This window comes from Crotalus tigris, unplaced genomic scaffold (assembly GCF_016545835.1).
Source record: "Crotalus tigris isolate CLP2741 ecotype Arizona unplaced genomic scaffold, ASM1654583v1 scf7180000020264.354078, whole genome shotgun sequence".
NCBI classification, from domain to species: Eukaryota; Metazoa; Chordata; class Lepidosauria; order Squamata; family Viperidae; genus Crotalus; species Crotalus tigris.
In genome coordinates this window covers 133831-151492 of record NW_024097935.1, presented here as the reverse complement: position 1 = coordinate 151492, position 17662 = coordinate 133831, and the positions used below count along the sequence as shown (strand labels likewise).

Here is a 17662-nt window from a genome sequence, read left to right as displayed (position 1 = left end):
AAATTTTGTCTCTGGAAAATTTTTTACAGGGAGTTTCCATGCCACAATATTCATTCTTTATCGCGTCACTATTGCACTTAAGACGGGAGTACAAGATCTCAAACCCAAACTTTCTTTTGGAACTAAGGATAAACAACTAAAACAAAGTTACAGAACTTTATTTTCATGAATGGTAATTAGGGTGAGATTACAATGTGCTCCAAAGTGACAAAGTTTGATAATACCCACAATGGACAAATGACTGGTGAAGGTGATGAAGCTTCCATATAGATGACTATTTTTTTCTTTGCTTATAGAAAAAACAATATCTACATATATGGGTGACTGGAAACCCCTTATTAGATTTTTTGGATGAAATGAAAACAATGTACTTACGATATATGGTTTTGATAATTAGAAAAACAACTGAATAATAGAGTGAGCTTTCTTTTGTCATCATAGAGAAAGAAATAATTTTGTAATTGTATTGACAGTATATTTGTTGCAAAAGAAATCAGAAGTTTTTATTTCTTTTGGCACGTTTGACTTTTTTCTATTTCTCTTTTCTGCTTTTTCTTTTTATTAGTTTGTCTTAGTTTTTATGTTCTTTGTAAAACTTTTAAAATACATTTTAAGTTGCACAATTTAATCTTGGACAAGCTTACTTTGAAACATTTTCAGTTGTTTGGAAGAGTATGCAGAAAGAAAATAATACTGTCTCTCTCTCTCTCTCTAGAGCAGGGATCCCCAATCCCCGGTCCGCAGCATGCCAGCAACCAGGCCGCGCAAACAAGCAAAGCCCCATCCACGGGATGCAGGCAGCACATAAAACCACGCCCCCTCCACTCCATGGAAAAACCTCTCTCCATGTAACCGGGTCTGGTGCCCAAAAGATTGGGGACCTCTTGCTCTAGGGTTTTTAAATGTTTTATTTATTTGTAAAAAAATTTAGTTTTGAAGGATGGAGATTAAGAAACAACTCATTTCTCTATAACAAGAGCTTATTATTTTCTGTCCCATTTCAGTAACATTAAGATATTATCTGCTTATCCTCTTAAATTAATCTGAGATACATTATATAATCAATCTACTAAGTAAAGCAAAGAAAAAACACTTGTTATTTTTATCTGTTTATTTCTGGATTGAAAAAAACAGTGAAAGTACACAGAAAACAATACATTCACTTTTTTTGAACTTTACAGAAATAGGTCACTTGCTAAACTCGGGTTCTAGAGAAAAAAAATTCAAACAAAAAAAAGCTTTTGCAAGTATTTTACAATGAAACAATATACTTGATTTTTATTTAACATAACATATGTACATTTACAATATTTCTCATATATAACACAAACTAATAATGTTGTTGTATTATCTTCAAATAAATTATTTGCAGATGTCCAATTATAATCCCTGTCGCCAGCTTGGGACAGCCCTATCAATATAAAAACAGATTAGTATCTTGCAAATATATTAATCATATAAAAGTTCATTAATCACATAAATATTTAAATTTAAGGTAATTTAAGATGTACATTAATTATATAAAATATTTTAATTTTCTCACCTATGAGGAATATACAACACTGGCCCTGTACCTATAGGTCCAATCTCTTTTGTTCGTTCTTCCCAAACTTTTGTAGGTCTGAATAACCTGCATGGATCCCGAGTTACATTAATGTGAACCTGTTAATAGTGAAAATACAGAAAAAGTCATTTAAGGCAATTGCAAGTACAAATGAATTAAATAATAAAGAGTAAAAAGTAAACTTGCATAGCACTGTATTTTCATATTAGTTTGGATTGAAGACCAGTAATTTATCATGCATCTGATTCTTGCTGGATACTTAGAACAAAGATACAAATCAAAAGAATGGCAATTACTAACAGAAAAGAAGTCAAATGGGGCCAGACAGTAATTACGGAGTGGTACCAAACCTGATGGAACCAAGACCACTAGAAATACAAAAATTAACTTTCAGTCCACCAAGATTATTATGCCAATATTTTAGAATTATCAGTTTATGGATCATAATTAAATGCTATGTTTCCATTGCTATTACTAATAAAGTTTAATAAAAATAATACATTTCACATATTGTTTAATATTTAAAGTTCAATTGAAAACAATTTTGCACAAAGTTAGTTTTACTAAATTCCACGGGGCTTACCAATTAGATACCAGGCATTAAACTAAAGTCTGTGTCAACAATCCTAAAACACTTAGAAGAAAAACCAAATAAATCCATTAGGAATTACTGTTAATTCATCATCTATACAGATTTAATTTTAATTTTATTTCTAAAGAAGAGAAGGTGATAGATAAGATCCTATTTTATTTTTTAAATGACATATTATGCGCTTTGTACACCTACTTCAGTTACTTTCAACTCAATTTCTTTTGCATTTTCTTTCATTCTAACTTATTTACAACTTTTCCTCTGGCTTCCATATGGGTGACTAAATTCCAGTTTCAGGATGTTATATAATGACATTTCAATAAGAAACTAATATCATATGTGATAATTTTTAAATGCCAGAGTTCTTTGAAGTCAGAGGAACACTTCTGAGAAATGTACATGGGACTGAGATATATAATGTATATTAAATTCTTACCTTCTTTCTCAGCTTAGACAATCTTTTTTCTTTTTCAATCTTTTCATCTTCCTTTGCCTGCCTTTCTAGAAACTTCAACTCAAGTTTATGCAGATCCTGAATAAAATAAATGAAATATTGCTATAAATCACTCTCTCTCCCCCTCCCCCCAGAGGCTTTTGTTTGAGATAGGCCACCATATAAATTGAATAAACAAAATAAAGAAATAAGAAATAGTTTTTTGTTACTGTTGTTACAATAGTTAAGTAGCCAGTGTCAATTCATTATTTACTATGAATAATCTTAAGCAATAACCTTGCCCAAATGGCCAGAATATGTAGCACTGTTATATTTTACATTCACCAATGAAGACTTGAATGCTACTTAGCTCTTGACTAGTTTTCTCTCTCTTCCATACAGATAGTCCTTGCATTTATAACCTTTGCAGGTCTATAAAGCAAAGGAAAGCTGAAATAAGATTATAAGGACAATCACAGTTTTAATCAGCAGCCGCTTCCCTTAACAACTAAGTTGTCAATCTCAACTGTGGTCACTACAACTGCCCTTCATTCTCATAGAACACAAGGATGCCTGAGGTTTGCAGAAATCTGCTTTGGCAACTCTCCTGCAGGCAGGGGGATATAAAGATCAAATATTGGTTAATGGATTTTTAAATTTTTAAATTGGATTTTTATTCAAGTCAAAATTTAAAACAAGTGCTTGATAAAAGCGGCTACATTAGAACTATATTAACATGGTAATAACCTCATTATAGCATCCAATTTGCTAACGCTAATACTGGGATATGATATTAGTGAACAGACTATAGCTAATCTCTATCTAAAAGTACGAAGTCAAACATGGTCAATGAATAAGAAATTTGGGATTAGGCAAGCAAGGGGCATTTGATTAAAAGAACAAAGGATATAAATGTGAAATGCAATTAGGAAATGAAATAAATACAGGGACACATTTTTGCCATATAAGGATTTGAAAAATACGTTTCTGATCTTCTTGAATGAAACAAAGGTAATTGGTGAGAGTAATATAGCTTTTGATACAGCTTGTTCCCTGAAGGGAGACTGGCTGTTCTCCTTATGACCTTCTGAGGAAGAGTGAAGAACACCTTTAGAGGTTGCTTGTATATTGTTCTCGGTGGTGAGATGATTAGTTTTTGTTGCTATTGTTATATTATCATGATATTATATATGCTATTTTGTTATTCTGTTATATTTTGTACTTTACCCAGAGTTCTCTAGAATTGGCAAAGACCACTCTTATGGATAAATAAACTGCAGTCCATTCTGACGTCTTCAAACTTAATATAGTATATTCTTTGATAACAGCATGTAGAACATCCTTCTTTTGCTTTAAGGAAATCCTGGAGAGACAACTGCTTCATGCATTTGTTTTTCACAATTACTATCTCATCAATTCAATTCTTGATTACCCTAATCAAGTGGTTATTTTAAGCCTACATGAATCATTATTTTAGAAAATAATTCTAAGGATTTGCTGTTTTAACTGGAAACAATTGTAGCCAGATGAATTTAAATGTCCATCACCAGGAAGCTTCATATAGTGATACAGAATTGCCCTTTTCATATGAAAATACAAAGAAACCTGGAGAAAATATGGAAGAGATAAACAAGACTACTCACTCGTTCCTGGAATTTAACAATTTCTTCTGCTGCAGTTCTTTTCCTCTCTTCCCTTTCAGCTTCCTCTCTCTTTTCTTTTTCAAGTCTCAGCAGCTCTTCCTGTTCCTTTTTCTCTCTACTATAATCTTCCAACAATAACTTCATTTGAAGCTGCCGCTGACGTTCTCTCTGCTTTTTTTTCTCCTTCTCTTCTTCCTCTTTTAACTGAACTTCCTGTTTTGCTGCAGTTGCAAGTGCTTTTTCTTTCTTCCATGCCTCAAGCTCTGCTAATCTTTTTTTCCTTTCCTCTTCAGTTTTCTGCTTCTGAGCTTCACGCTGACAGTGAATATCAGTGAGCACTTCCTCAGGATTTTCTTTCTGGATTAAGATTGTACCTTTTTCTTCTTGTTTCTTCATCTTCCATTTTTTAATGGCCTAGAGGGTAACAGTAAAGTGAATAAAATAATTCATAAGTAAATAAATTTATCATCGTGGCATTTCTAATCCTCTGAAGGAAAAAAGGACCTAAGACTGTGCTTCTTATTAATAATCTGTACAATTAGATCCGTAAGTGTTGTCATGCTTCTGAAGAGATCTTAAAAATCTGTCTGACAACAGTGAGAAACAAATTAGTATACTAGGATGGGTTTTAGGCTGATCTAACAGGATTTTTTTTGTTTTTGTTTTTTGTTTTTGCTGTTATAGCTAAGTATTGGGAATTTTCCAGGCAATCAATGAAAGGAAAACATTTACAGCATGGCTTCTAGAAATCTTTTCTGCTCCTTTACAGGACGTCGCCATAGGAGGTGCCTGCATTAATTCTGCATAACAAATCGGTATCTTGCATGTGTGTTTGTGTATCCTTTCTCCCCAGGGATTAATTTGACTAAACCTAGCCAGACCCAACCTATTTTTTTTAACTCCATTTTTCCTTTGCTGGCCTCTTCCTACAACAAATCTGATTCCATTCTATTTTTAGATATCCTTCTGATGGGCCATAATGGTATATGGGAATGACCATGGGAGGGAGGGGATGCTGCCTAAAGAATAATCTGACAAGAGAGAGAGGAGCTCCTAGTGGTTTAACAGTCAGAGAAAGAAACTTAGGAAGGACTTGGCCTAATTAATCAGGCTGTTAGAAGCAGCGACGGGAGATTTGTACTTTCAAACTTACAAGATTCTGTTAATGTAGCCTTACAAGAAAGTACAATTATCATCTGGTAATGTTTCTTGTTTGGTTTACCTGGACAGACAGACATAGTACTAAATACTTTCACATAATTTATTTCCAGTCATCTACTGATTTGTAAATTGTTGGTGCTCAAAAATGGCCACTTCTGGGATTATGCCTAATGGTTCAAGAATGGAGCGACTTGCTCTTTTTCCTTAACACTGTATCTAGACCATTGTAGATTAAACAAAGATGATTAGGGGACTGGAGGCTAAAGCATATAAAGGTACGGCTGCTGGAATTGGGTATGTCTAGTTTAGTGAAGAGAAGGACGAGGAGGGACATGATAACTGTATTCCAATATCTCAGGGGCTGCCACAAAGAAGAGGGAGTCAAGCTATTTTCCAAGGCAGCTGAAAGCAAGACAAGAAGCAATGGATGGAAACTAATCAAGGAGAGAAGCAACCTAGAACTGAGGAGAAACTTCCTGACAGTTAGGACAATTAACCAGTGGAACAACCTGCCTCCAGAAGCAGTGAATGCTCCAACGCTGGAAGTTTTCAAGAAGAGACTGGACAGCCATTTGTCTGAAATGGTATAGGGTTTCCTGCTTAAGCAGGGGGTTGGACCAGACGACCTCCAAGGTCCCTTCCAACTTTACTATTATTATTATTATTATTACAAATCCTTCCAGGCTTAGGGAAGGATGCAAAGCATACATCTAAGTGATCAGTCATAAATCAAGGACTATGATTAGGAAATAACAACTAAACTACTGCAATTCTTTGTTAGACTATTATGCTTTCACATTTCAATGGAACTCATTTCCATAGCCTTGTTAGATTTGAGTCTTAAATGCAGAATTACACATTCTGATCAAAAGTGAATAAATTCCAGTCTGTACGACTATCACCAAACCCTTAGAATAGAGGAACAATGAACAACGAGGTGAATGTTTGTTGGCAGGGGAATTATAGGCTGTAAGAATAAAAGAGAAAGAGCATGAAGTGGTGTAGTCTAATATAGAACCCAAAGAAGGACAACCTATTTTCCCCAAATACAGGTAGTCCTCCAGTTACAATCACAATTGACTCCAAAATTTCTGTTGCTAAGTGAAACAATTGTTAAGTGAGTTTTGCCCTATTTTATGACCTTGCCACAGTTGTTAAGTGAATCATTGCAGTTGTTAATAACAGTTAAGTGAATCTGGCTTCCCCATTGACTTTGCTTGGCAGAAGGTTTCAAAAGGTGATCACATGACCCCAGAATATTGCAACTATCATAAATACAGACCAGTTGCTAAGCATTCAAATTTTGATTACATGACCATAGGGGTGCTGCAATGGTAGTAAGTGTGAAAAACGGTCATAAGTCACTTTTTCCAGTGCTATTGTAACTTTGAACAGCTACTAAACAAATTGCTGTAAGTTGAGTACTGTAAAATATTCTTGGTTATTGCAACAGTTATTGCATATTCTTGTGTTCAAAAGCACTGAACATTATCATCTGTAATTACTACATCACATAAGTACTCTTTCTATTCTAAATCCAATACCTAGCATAACAATTGGAATTGTGGAATTTATCATTCTACCAATCTAGAGGTGCCAGGTAAGGGAGTATTGATGAAACTAGAAAACATTTACATGCTAGCATAAATAAAGAACAAGTGGTTAGGAAAAACCTAATTGCATAGATCAGTGATGGTGAACTTTTTAGAGACCGAGTGCCCAAACTGCAATCCAAAACCCACTTATGCATTGTCGGGTGCCGGGTGGGTGTGGCCCATTGGGTGGGCGTGGCTGCGGTGGTAACAGCAGACTGTGTGGGACTAAAAAGTTCAATCAACCAATTCCAACTTTGCAAGATCGTTTTTTTCCCCGCGAGAAGTTGAAATTGGCTGATTGATTCAACCTTTTTTTTTTTTGCACACAGTGGAGGCCTAAAGTGAAAAGGTTTTATAAAACCCAGCTGAAGGCCTAGGACTGGGCGACGGTATGCGTGCCCACAGAGAGGGCTCTGAGTGCCACCTCTGGCACCCGTGCCATAGGTTCGCCACCACTGGCATAGATCAATTCTAATATGCAGTGGCCCTATTAAATTTATAGACAAATGAATTGGCAAAATTCTCTCACCTCCTTTTTATGTGATTCTAAAATTAGAAATTCTTGATGCCATTTCTCATGTGATTGAATGTCTTCCTTTGTTCTATAGGGGAGGAACTCAAGGGTTTCAGTGATATATGACGGTTTCCCTTTATGTTTTCTCCAAATTTTTAGGAAGATTTGATGATCACATTCATCCCAACCTCCTTGCCTTCCTCCAGTTTGCTGAAGAAATTTTTCAAGCTCAAGGACTTCTTCAGGAAGTTGATTTTGGACTTCCTTATGTACTGGAAATACACATTGCTTGAAAATTCTTGCAGCTGAAGTTCCTACAGTCCACATCTCGATTTTTCTTTCCAAAGCACTGATCTCATTTGTAGCAGCCTTTTCCTCTCTTAGAAGTTCATCATAACTAAAATTTTAAAAATATAAATAAATAATCTAACATAGAATAAAAAATAACGTGACTAGTTTTGTGCCTAAGTTTCATTCTCATACAGTTGTACAAACTGAACAAATATACAAAAGCAGTGTGATATATCACTTAGAAAATCCAAATGGGTTTTGGATGTATATATTTAGAACAGATCTTTAAGTCCTGACACTGGTAGCAAACCTCAGAAATATTCTTCAGAGAGCTTTAAATCACAAAGATATAATAAAATGTAAATATTATTCTTACAAAGGCCAAATACTTTATTGCCTTACATAATTAAACACAAAGTAAAATACATATCTAAAATTAAGAGAATTTCGGTTAACTTTTAAATTAATTATTTTTTCATACAGTAGAAATATAAATCAAAGATAAAAAAATATAGCACACCAGCACATTAAAGGCTTTTCTTTTACATTCCTACACACACACATACATATACACAATTTTTATAGCAATAGCACAAATTGGTCAAAATTATTGTCCCTTCCTTATATAAGTAGGTTGAAAGAAAAGTCATGGTCATGGCTGCCAGACAAACTCATAACAAAAATAATGAATGTTACATTTCTGGATGAACTGCTCAATCAGCTAAACAGCAGTTCATATCCCCCATTTAAATGGTCTGAGTGGCAGAGATGAGTTTGCTAACGGGGATCTATCTTTCCCAGGTGAACCACAGTTAATTGGGAAAGAGAATGTTTTCTACAGTCATTGTTAGCCTTGACTTCCCTCTTTCTACATTACTCAAGAACAGAATTTTCTTTCCTGAAATAAAAAAAAAATGGAAGAGGAGGAAAAAAGAATATCCTCTATCTCCAGTGCTCATGTCAGATGTGGGCTTCTGGAAGATGCTGCTTTATTCTGTAATCCAGCCATACATTTTAATTTTATGAATTATTTAATTTATATGCTGAATTTTTGTTTAAATGGAACGCTCACGAACATTTACAATTTGAAACAAAGAAAACCTAGTGGACAACAGGAATTTAATACTTGACTTTCATAAAAAGGGCAAAAGAAGAGAACATTTCATGTCTTTAAAATGCACTTTACTGTTTTATGGATTATAATATATACAATATTACTAAATATATCTTTGTTACATAAACAAATTTAGCTTTTGAGAATATACTGAATATTTCAAGTGTTGATTTTATATCAAATACTAAGAGTGAGGGTAGATTAAAAATTGCCACAAGACATGCCCGCTAAATAAATAAATTTTAGAATTTACTTTCTACATATTATTTGTAGTTCTTACTTCAATGACTTTCTATAACACTATTAAAAGGCCTCTGGATTATTTATAGCAGAAATGCTAATTTACTGGAAAACTTTTAATAAAGTTAGATTTGTATCCTTTTGTATTCTTTCATTTTTATTAACTTTTTAAATATTATATGAATGTTTCCTGGTTAACATTTTAAATTTTCCTATTAATTAACTTATGGTAACAAAACCCAAGATATACATATTTTATTTTTTTAAAAAAACATAAATACATTTGTCGCTGCTCTTCTTTAAAAGAACTTATTGCTGTTTCAGTTTCTTCCATCATTTCTCTAAGCTTGTCAACAACTACAAAAGAGAGAGGAGATAATATTTGCATGTCAAAACCGAGAATTTCAAACGTATCACAAAGCAGAGAAAGATAGTGTATCTTAAATAATCCAACTTAAAAGTAATATAACAAAAAAGAAAGATTTGATATATGAAGTGTGCTATTCAGTTCCCAAAATGTGTGTGTCAAGAACAGAAGCATAATCAGAAAATAAATTAACAAAATCAAGTTACAATTAAATGATCCTGACATAGAATAATAAGATTTTTAAAAATTGATAAATTTCTTGTATCTTCAACAGTGAGACAGAAAAGAAAACTTTGGCAGCAGAGGCTTCCCATAAGACCTTCCTTTGCTAGAATCCCCTTTTATGCAACAATTCCAGCTGAAGGTGTCCTGTTCCATTCTGTACCTAGTCATTCTGATTTGATCCCAGATAAAAGGATAATTGTGGCTGCCCTGATGTTAATATAAAGTCACAATACTCACTTCAGAAATGTCTAAAGTGACATCAACATTATCCTTTGAATTTTTTTTTCTAAGGTTCTTTGCATTTTTTAAACTTAAGAAAGCAAGTTTGGTGTTGTGCCAGGAAAGTGAATTCTCTTGGGCATGAATACTGGCTAGGTGACTTTGGGCCAGTCACACTCTTTCAGCTCAACTCATCCCATATGGTTGTTGTGGAGAAAATAGGAAACAAGAGGTACGTACACTGCCTTGAGTTGAGCATTTTTTTTAAAAAAAAAGGTGAGATAAAATAATAGAAATGCATATGAAACCAATACCAACTAAAAAACCGGCACGTGTGATTTCAAGTTGCTGTGTATCCAATAGGTGGATAAAATGCCAAATCTAGTCTGAACATCTGGCTGACTATGCGATGATCCATAATAATGAAAATCAAAGTTGGAAGATTATGGCATAAACTAGCCATAATGGTTCCAGTAGTTATCGGCACACAGAATACCATATCAAAAAATCTTGGGCAGCATTTATAAAATGTGCACATTGGCAAAATTTCCATTAGTCAATTGTAAAAGGTCATACTGCTTGGATCCATACACATACTACACTGATACCTTACAGCAGACATGTCAAACTCGCAACATCACGTGACGTCGCGCGACGTATCGGTACTGTTTTGCCATTGCCGGCAATGGGGTGGGCGTGGCTTCCACATGACATGTCTGGCCCGTGGGCCGGCAGTTTGACACCCCTGCCTTACAGTATTCTAAGTTCTTGGGAAGTACTCAATGTGTATAAAGACCAAAGAAATGGTAGCTGTGACTTCATATTTTTGTGAATAGATAATAATAATTTCAACATATTTCTTAGCAAGTGAACTGAAAACTATAAAGTCTCAATGTTACTTTGCAACTCTGTTCAGTTTAACCCAAACATGAAATAAAAAAACTTTTCAACTTTATCATTAGGAAATTGCAAAGTACTATTACTAAAATACAGCACAATTATTCCAACTATTTTTAGCGATTTTGCTCGTATAACTAAAACGTTATTAGTGGCTTACATTCTGGAGTTGGTTTCACATCTTTTAGCTGTCGCTGAAGTCCCTTAACAGTACTATGGATTCTGGTCAGTTTTTGCTGTATTTTTGCTTCTTTAAAAAAAAAAACCCACACAGCATCTTAGTATTTTTCCACTAGAAAATTATGTTGCTTTAATATCTTGCCCTCTTATCACTTTGAATTCCTTCATGTTTAAGTATCATAAAATTGCACAAATGCCTAAAACACTGTTCTCTACAATTCTTAAATGTTAAGAAATGAAGCAAGAAATTTTGAAATATTAAGAATTTGCTAAACAATTTTTGTAAGTCAGAGTGCATCATCTTGCATACAGTCAGTCCACTCATCTTTATTTAAATGTCATTCCAAACACACACACACACCCCTCTGCTATCTCTTTCTATATGAAGGTCCTTGATCTGGCAATGAATGAAAAAAGATATCTTTCAAAACCGCTACTTTCTCTGCAGAGGCAATGGGTAATCTGGCCATGGCAAAGAAAACTCCTATTCTACTATTAGATAATTACTTTGAAGTATTCTCGTTCTGTTCACTAATATTATGTAATTCCCAACAGGAAACCCACTGTTTCAATCAATGAAGATTTCCTAATGCTATTTAATGAGATGCTATTCTGAAGGTCTACTAACCTTCATACAAATTGCAGGGGAACACACTACGAAAACCTCAAAGCTGATCAGTTGTTTACATAACAATGAATCAGGAAGTTATTTTCAATATTTTTCAAAATAATTAATGAATAAATATAAATAAATAAAATAACATTTTACTTTCTGTTTTCCGGTTTTTAGTCAGTTTGTGTTCCAGTTCTTCCAGTATGCAATATTCCATCCTAAAATCACTCTTCTTATTGAAAAGAAGAACATTATTATCCTTTTCAAGGTTCACAAGTCTAGGAAAAGGAACAAGATTTGTTGAAATACATATTTGACAAGGGATGGGATATATATTACTATTAGATTTGCTTGATGCCAGACCTGATGTTGTGAGCTGAGAGATAGATTGGGCTAAAGTCACCCAACTGGCTTTCATGTCTAAGGCAAGACTAGAACTCACAGACTCCTGGTTTCTAGCCTGGTATCAACAATTAGACCATACCATCTCTTGGATTTATCCCTGCCACAATCAAAGGCAGTTTATAATACATTTATAAAAATGATAAAATGTCCAAGTCTTCATATATCAAACCAAAACTAAAATATGATAAATTTATGATAAATTCAATTCACACTTCTCCCCAAAATATACAGACTGAAGACATCCATATTCCAACAATTCGCTGCTATGAGATGGCTGGCCAAATACATTATTTAAATAAATAAGCAAAATTCTCTGAAATAGCAGTTTTTAATAGCATATAAAACTGATCACTTTTCCAAGGGAGGACTAGTCCAGTCCATAGGTACACCAATGGAAAACAATCTCTGCATGTCTGTACTCCATTCTTTTTGCAGATGTATGGACCCACTAGCAGATACTGTTTGAACCACAAGGTGAGCAAATTATGAAAATAAATGTTTGTGAAACTAAACAAGCTACCTTAAAGGTCGATATAGCTATTTACATTGAATAAAAATATTAACAAATTTCAAATATTTGCTCTTTTTACAATACCTGACCATTTTAAAAATATTTTATTTTTACTTTATTCCTATGTGTTGTTTTAGACAAATTATACCATTACAGAATTTAAACTTACTGATTTTTTAGTTTATTGCCTGTTTTTATAAATTCAATTTTCTTAACTTGATCAGTTTTGGTCTTCCAGCTCTGAAAATGTTGAAGAGCATCTGGAGCACTAAAACAACTGCCATTCTACACAAAACACAATTTTAAAAATCATTATAACCAAATCCATTAGTATATTTTCATTAAAGAGTGTCTAAAATATAAAGAGAGGGGAAAGTTAAATTTAGATCTAAAACTACTTCAACCTCATCTTAATGATGTTCATTTTAATAACATGATAAAATGGTAAAAGCAATTCTGCAGGGACCCTCCAAAGCTAACATGTTTTAATATTTTACTACCTCAAACAAGTTTCAAAATTCCATGCAAAGGATATTGTATAGTTGAATGTTGAATTTGACAATAAAGTAGCAGAGAACTGGAAAAAAACTTTTTTTCCCAGAAATCAGGGAATATGCTGGAGGGGGGGGTGTCAACCAAAAAGATGCCCCATTTACACAACAGGAAGATAGTAATAATATTTTCTCTGCAATTAAACAGGATATGCATTTTGCCTAGCTGGAAAGCAATATTTCCCAAAATGTCTGGAACTGGAGCATCAGCAAATGACAGAGGAGTTGAGAGCAGGAGGCAAATGCAGCCTTCAGAAGAAAATCTGACAGTGCTTCCCAGCTTTACTGTCTGGAAAAAAAAGTAGCTTCTGCCTCCCAATTGTTGCAGGAAAAAAAAAAGCATCCAACAAGCACATAAAAATGAAGTATAGACAGACAAAAGACACCAAAAGCATTTGATAATGCTGGACAGGGTTTTTACATTTAATATTTAGAGGCAAAACGTTCAGCTTCAGATCACTGGTTGAAGGGCTAGCGACTTTTCATAACGAACTATGGTCTTATAACTACAGAGATTTGTATATAGATTTTTGTTTCTGCAAGCCTGGGTGTATGGGACTTATCCCACCCCCTTTTCTCGTATCCAGGACTTCAATTACTGATCCTCTTCAGTCAGGAACAGGCTCTCCTCCGCTCCCTTGAAAATGACCAGGTTTCATTATCCTCGGAAGAAATCGGCAATAGCCGGTGACACCGTACATTTCTGCTAACATTCCTAACTTCCCAGGAAAAAACAAAATACAGATCTTCTGGCATAAGTTTCCTACTTCGGACCTTCCAGAGGCGGCAAAAGGTAACTGCCAGCATTCCAGGAACTGTAGCTCAGCTAACGTCAAGGTCGGTTAACTTACGGGGGGACGAGGTGGGGTGGCGAGTTTGACCTCAGCTCGATATATCCAGCCAAGTCACGATTCCCCCCCCCCCGCCCCGTCCCCCTCCCGTTGTGCAACTGGGAAGGAAGGCTTTAGCGAAGCAGGTGTGGACAAATTTACCTGTTGGTACCTGGCCCACCCCTCAAGCGCCGGCGTTGCTAGGGCAGCCATGTTCCAAGCCGAGAAATGAGGCGGGACAGCGCAGCGGCGGAGGGAAGTCCTTTCATCTCTATGGTTGACGTCAGGCCGGTACGACTAAAAGCGGGGCGAGTGGGCAACGGTTTGAGGAGTGGCCAATTTTATCTTTTTTGTACGCTTTTTATAGGAGCTTCTCGTGGGGATCAGTAGAGATATTCAGATCATTAATCTAGCTTTAAAATTAATAACATCCTAAATTTCTTATGCTTTATTAAAAAAAAGTTTGTATTCTGTGTGGATGAAAAAAAATGTACATTTTTATGTTCGTTTTGATTCAGATCGAACTTCACTAACCCCGTTTATTGAAATTTGTCAAAACCCACTTTCCTAAAATGAAAGCTAAGTGAAGGCAATAAAAACAAATAAGATTATTACAATAAAAATAGGTGGATTAAAAATGCCGAATCTGAACTGTTGACTTTTTGGTGTTCTCTGAACTTGGTAGTTTGTTTACAGATGCTCCCTTATAAGTTGACTTTGAAGACTATGTGCCTGCTAAGAGAGACAATTAGTGACAAAAAACATTTTATACACTGCTCTAGCTGCAGAACTAGAAGCAGAACAATACAAAATGCTCAGAGGTGCAAACAGAGTAACCTTTGCTGAAAATACTTTATTGCTTAATAGTTTTTTTAAATGTGTTCCTACTGGATTTCTTTTTCTTTTTGCACAGCTTCAATTATGTTGGTGATTTCCATGGTTTTTACTTTTAATTAATTAGTGGGAAGCAGTTGAAAGCCATCCAGGTACATTAAAGAAAATGGTTCATATTGATTCCTTTATAGAGTAGAATGAGAATCTCCTGTTTTATTCTCATACAACATTACTCTTTAATCATTGATTTCAATTTGGAGTGCTGTAATGTCAAGGGAACATGTAGTCATTATGCATATTTGCACATACTCTGTAGTGACTTCTGTTCTAAAGTTACAATAACATTTTCAAATGCAGGTAGTCCTCAACCTATGATCACATTTGAGTCCAAAATTTTTGTTGCAAAATGAGACATTTGCTAAGTGAATTTTGCCCCATTTTATGACCTTTCTTGCAAAGTTGTTAAGGGAATCGGTAAAGTTATTAAGTTACTAATAACAATTGTTAAGTGAATCTGGTTTTCCCACTGACTTTGTTTGTCAGAAAGTTCCAAAAAGTGATCACGTGAGGCCAGATTACTGCACTGTATATGAATAAGATATATAAAGACACAGATAGACTTTTTGGAATAAGATAAACATTTTTAAATTTGTATAATTCCAGGATACTTTTTATTTTCTGTGGAATTCACGTCTACCTATCTCCAGAAAATATTTTCAAAACACAATACAATGTTGATTGATAAAGTTCTTCAGTTACTCCAGGGGTGTCAAACTGTCATGTGATGTGTCCCGACACGTGATGTGCCACAACATATAATGACTTTTTTTCCATTGCTGGCAATGGGGTGGCCGCGGTTTTGGCATGATGCATCCGGGCCACGGGCCAGTAGTTTGACACCCCTGAGTTACTCCAAAAATATTTTTGGAAAAGATGTAATTGTTAGTTAAGGGGGAGGGATCTTGAATTGAAGATTACTATAATTGTGGGGGAGGAAATCAAAAAAGGTATAGGATCAGAAACATTTCCACTTAGGTCTATATATCTATCTTTTCCATATGCTCGGTTCTCCCTTCATTTCTCCAATCTTTTTTTCCGTGTCTATGGTAATCTATTTATACCTTTTTTTTCTATTCTTATTGTACGTACTCCCATAAGTGCAGAAGTTAGGGTTATTTTTAAAAAAGTTCAGAATGGTGCCATATATGAGAACTAGCTGTAGGAGAAAAAACAGGCATATAGCTTCAAACTTGAAGCTGAAGTCCACAATCATTTAGGGCCAGTGAGCATGCCTGAATATGTTAGAGCGTTTTTAGATTGCTCACAGTTAATGACTCCCATTTTATGTCTTCACTTACTGGAAGACAGACAGATGAGGATGCTGCTTACTACACATCAGTTTACTTTTAGGAGGCAGTTCTGATACCAACTAAGTAAGTGGATACAATTCCTCATTTTGGATTTCTTAGAATACTTAGGGGGCAGAAATGGATCCCAGATCGTTATAAGTAATGTGGACATTGTTTCTTTTCTCTATAATCAGCTTCCCCTTTAATGTATTAAATGAATTTTTAAAAAGCTAAATTGGGCAGGAACCCTAGCAATTCCAATGGAGGTATATAAATGCATGTTGGTAACTGAGGGTATCATGTCAGAGACATCAGATCAAGGCTTAATGTAATACTTTCTATAAACATTTGAAAGCCAAAGTCACATAATTATGTAAAGTTGCTAAAATTATATTACATCTCTGTAATTATACTAATTTGGTATCTGTCCAAAAACACCAGCCTGAAGATGACGAATGGGACTTTGTCGAAACGTCGCCAAGACACTTCCAATTTTACGCGGGAGAAAACCCAAATAACCAAAGACCTACATACCCGCGAAAACCTCAGAAAACAGACACACACACACACACACACACACACACACACACACACATATTTATGTGCAAGCAGCTTTGTAGATATTTTAGATTGGGAAATTAGTTATATAGAAGCAAATGTTTTATGCTTTAGGTATAGGTGATTGCTTATATGAAAAGAGGAATGTAAGGGGAGGGGGAAAAGGAGTTACGGATGGAGCCTGGGTTGCTGTGTATGAGTCATCATCTAGGAATTATTTTTTTTGTGCCATCTTATGCCTAGTACCAAGATCAGATCTCTTTGTTCTGGAAAGGTATAAAAAGTGGAAGACATCTTTCCTGGTTGTTGCTTTCATCTCTCTACCAGCCACGAAGAGAGATGGGGTCACCCAACTCTATTTTAATCAAAATAAAAGTTGTTTGCTTGCTGAAACCTCAGCTCAGGAGTTTCTTTGGCTCTTTTAAATTCCTGAGTAATGCTGGGGCAATTGTGAGGCTAAGTGGAAAACCTTACAATACACAACATATTTATAGACCTACACCTTTACACCCTTGCTTTAGTAAATTGGATTTAGGCCTATCTCTGTCACAAGACAAAAATAGAGCTCAAGAAGATTTACCATATATGCCGGCGTACAAGGCGACCCGGCGTATAAGGCGACCCCCGTCTTTGTCGCTGAGCCGCATTCCTAGAACTTCGTCTTATACGCCGGAAACTACCAGTATTTCTGGCGTATAAGATGACTCGGCGTATAAGACGACCCCCGTCTTTGGCGCTGATTTTAGCGCTTGCGGAAGTCGCCTTATACGCCAGCATATACGGTATATGTAAATGTATGAAACTAAATGTCCTATTGCCAGATTCCCCAAGTATGGCAGCAGCAAGTGGTTCCTCTGTCATTTTAAACTGTGATTTGGGAACAGACCTTGTTCATATCATATCCAATTCCCATAGCTTCCCTTTAAAACCCAAGAGAGAAAATAAGTTCCCTTTTATGTTAAGTAAGGAAACACCC

The 17662-nt window shown here is 35.1% G+C and overlaps 1 protein-coding gene across 5 annotated transcripts; it reads right to left on the bottom strand.

Moving 5' to 3' along the window:
* Positions 1-1096: 1096 nt before the first annotated feature.
* On the bottom strand, positions 1097-14245 carry CCDC112 (coiled-coil domain containing 112). 5 transcript variants are annotated; one of them, XM_039366330.1, is made up of 10 exons: positions 14108-14245; positions 12734-12849; positions 11805-11926; positions 11016-11105; positions 9429-9504; positions 7518-7899; positions 4233-4646; positions 2593-2688; positions 1544-1662; positions 1097-1411 (listed from the first exon to the last, which is right to left on the bottom strand). In XM_039366330.1, the coding sequence occupies exons 1-10, from the start codon at positions 14156-14158 to the stop codon at positions 1381-1383; spliced, it is 1497 nt and encodes a 498-aa protein (XP_039222264.1). In that variant the 5' UTR covers positions 14159-14245; the 3' UTR covers positions 1097-1380. The 5 variants fall into 5 exon arrangements, with proteins under 5 accessions (XP_039222264.1, XP_039222267.1, XP_039222265.1 ...); XM_039366333.1 differs by lacking the exon at positions 14108-14245 and adding an exon at positions 13967-14073; XM_039366331.1 differs by lacking the exon at positions 14108-14245 and adding an exon at positions 13890-13937.
* Positions 14246-17662: the final 3417 nt, after the last annotated feature.

What these genes read in the sequence shown, in the direction of transcription:
- CCDC112 (XM_039366330.1), bottom strand. Translation starts at nt 14,158, where the DNA reads ATGGCTGCCCTAGCAACGCCGGCGCTTGAGGGGTGGGCCAGGTACCAA. An exon ending in TGTGAAACCAACTCCAGAAT is followed by an intron (nt 9,505 to 11,015) that starts GTAAGCCACTAA and finishes TCTCTTTTGTAG; the next exon opens with TTGTTGACAAGCTTAGAGAA. An exon ending in TTGTTAAATTCCAGGAACGA is followed by an intron (nt 2,689 to 4,232) that starts GTGAGTAGTCTT and finishes TATTTTATTCAG; the next exon opens with GATCTGCATAAACTTGAGTT.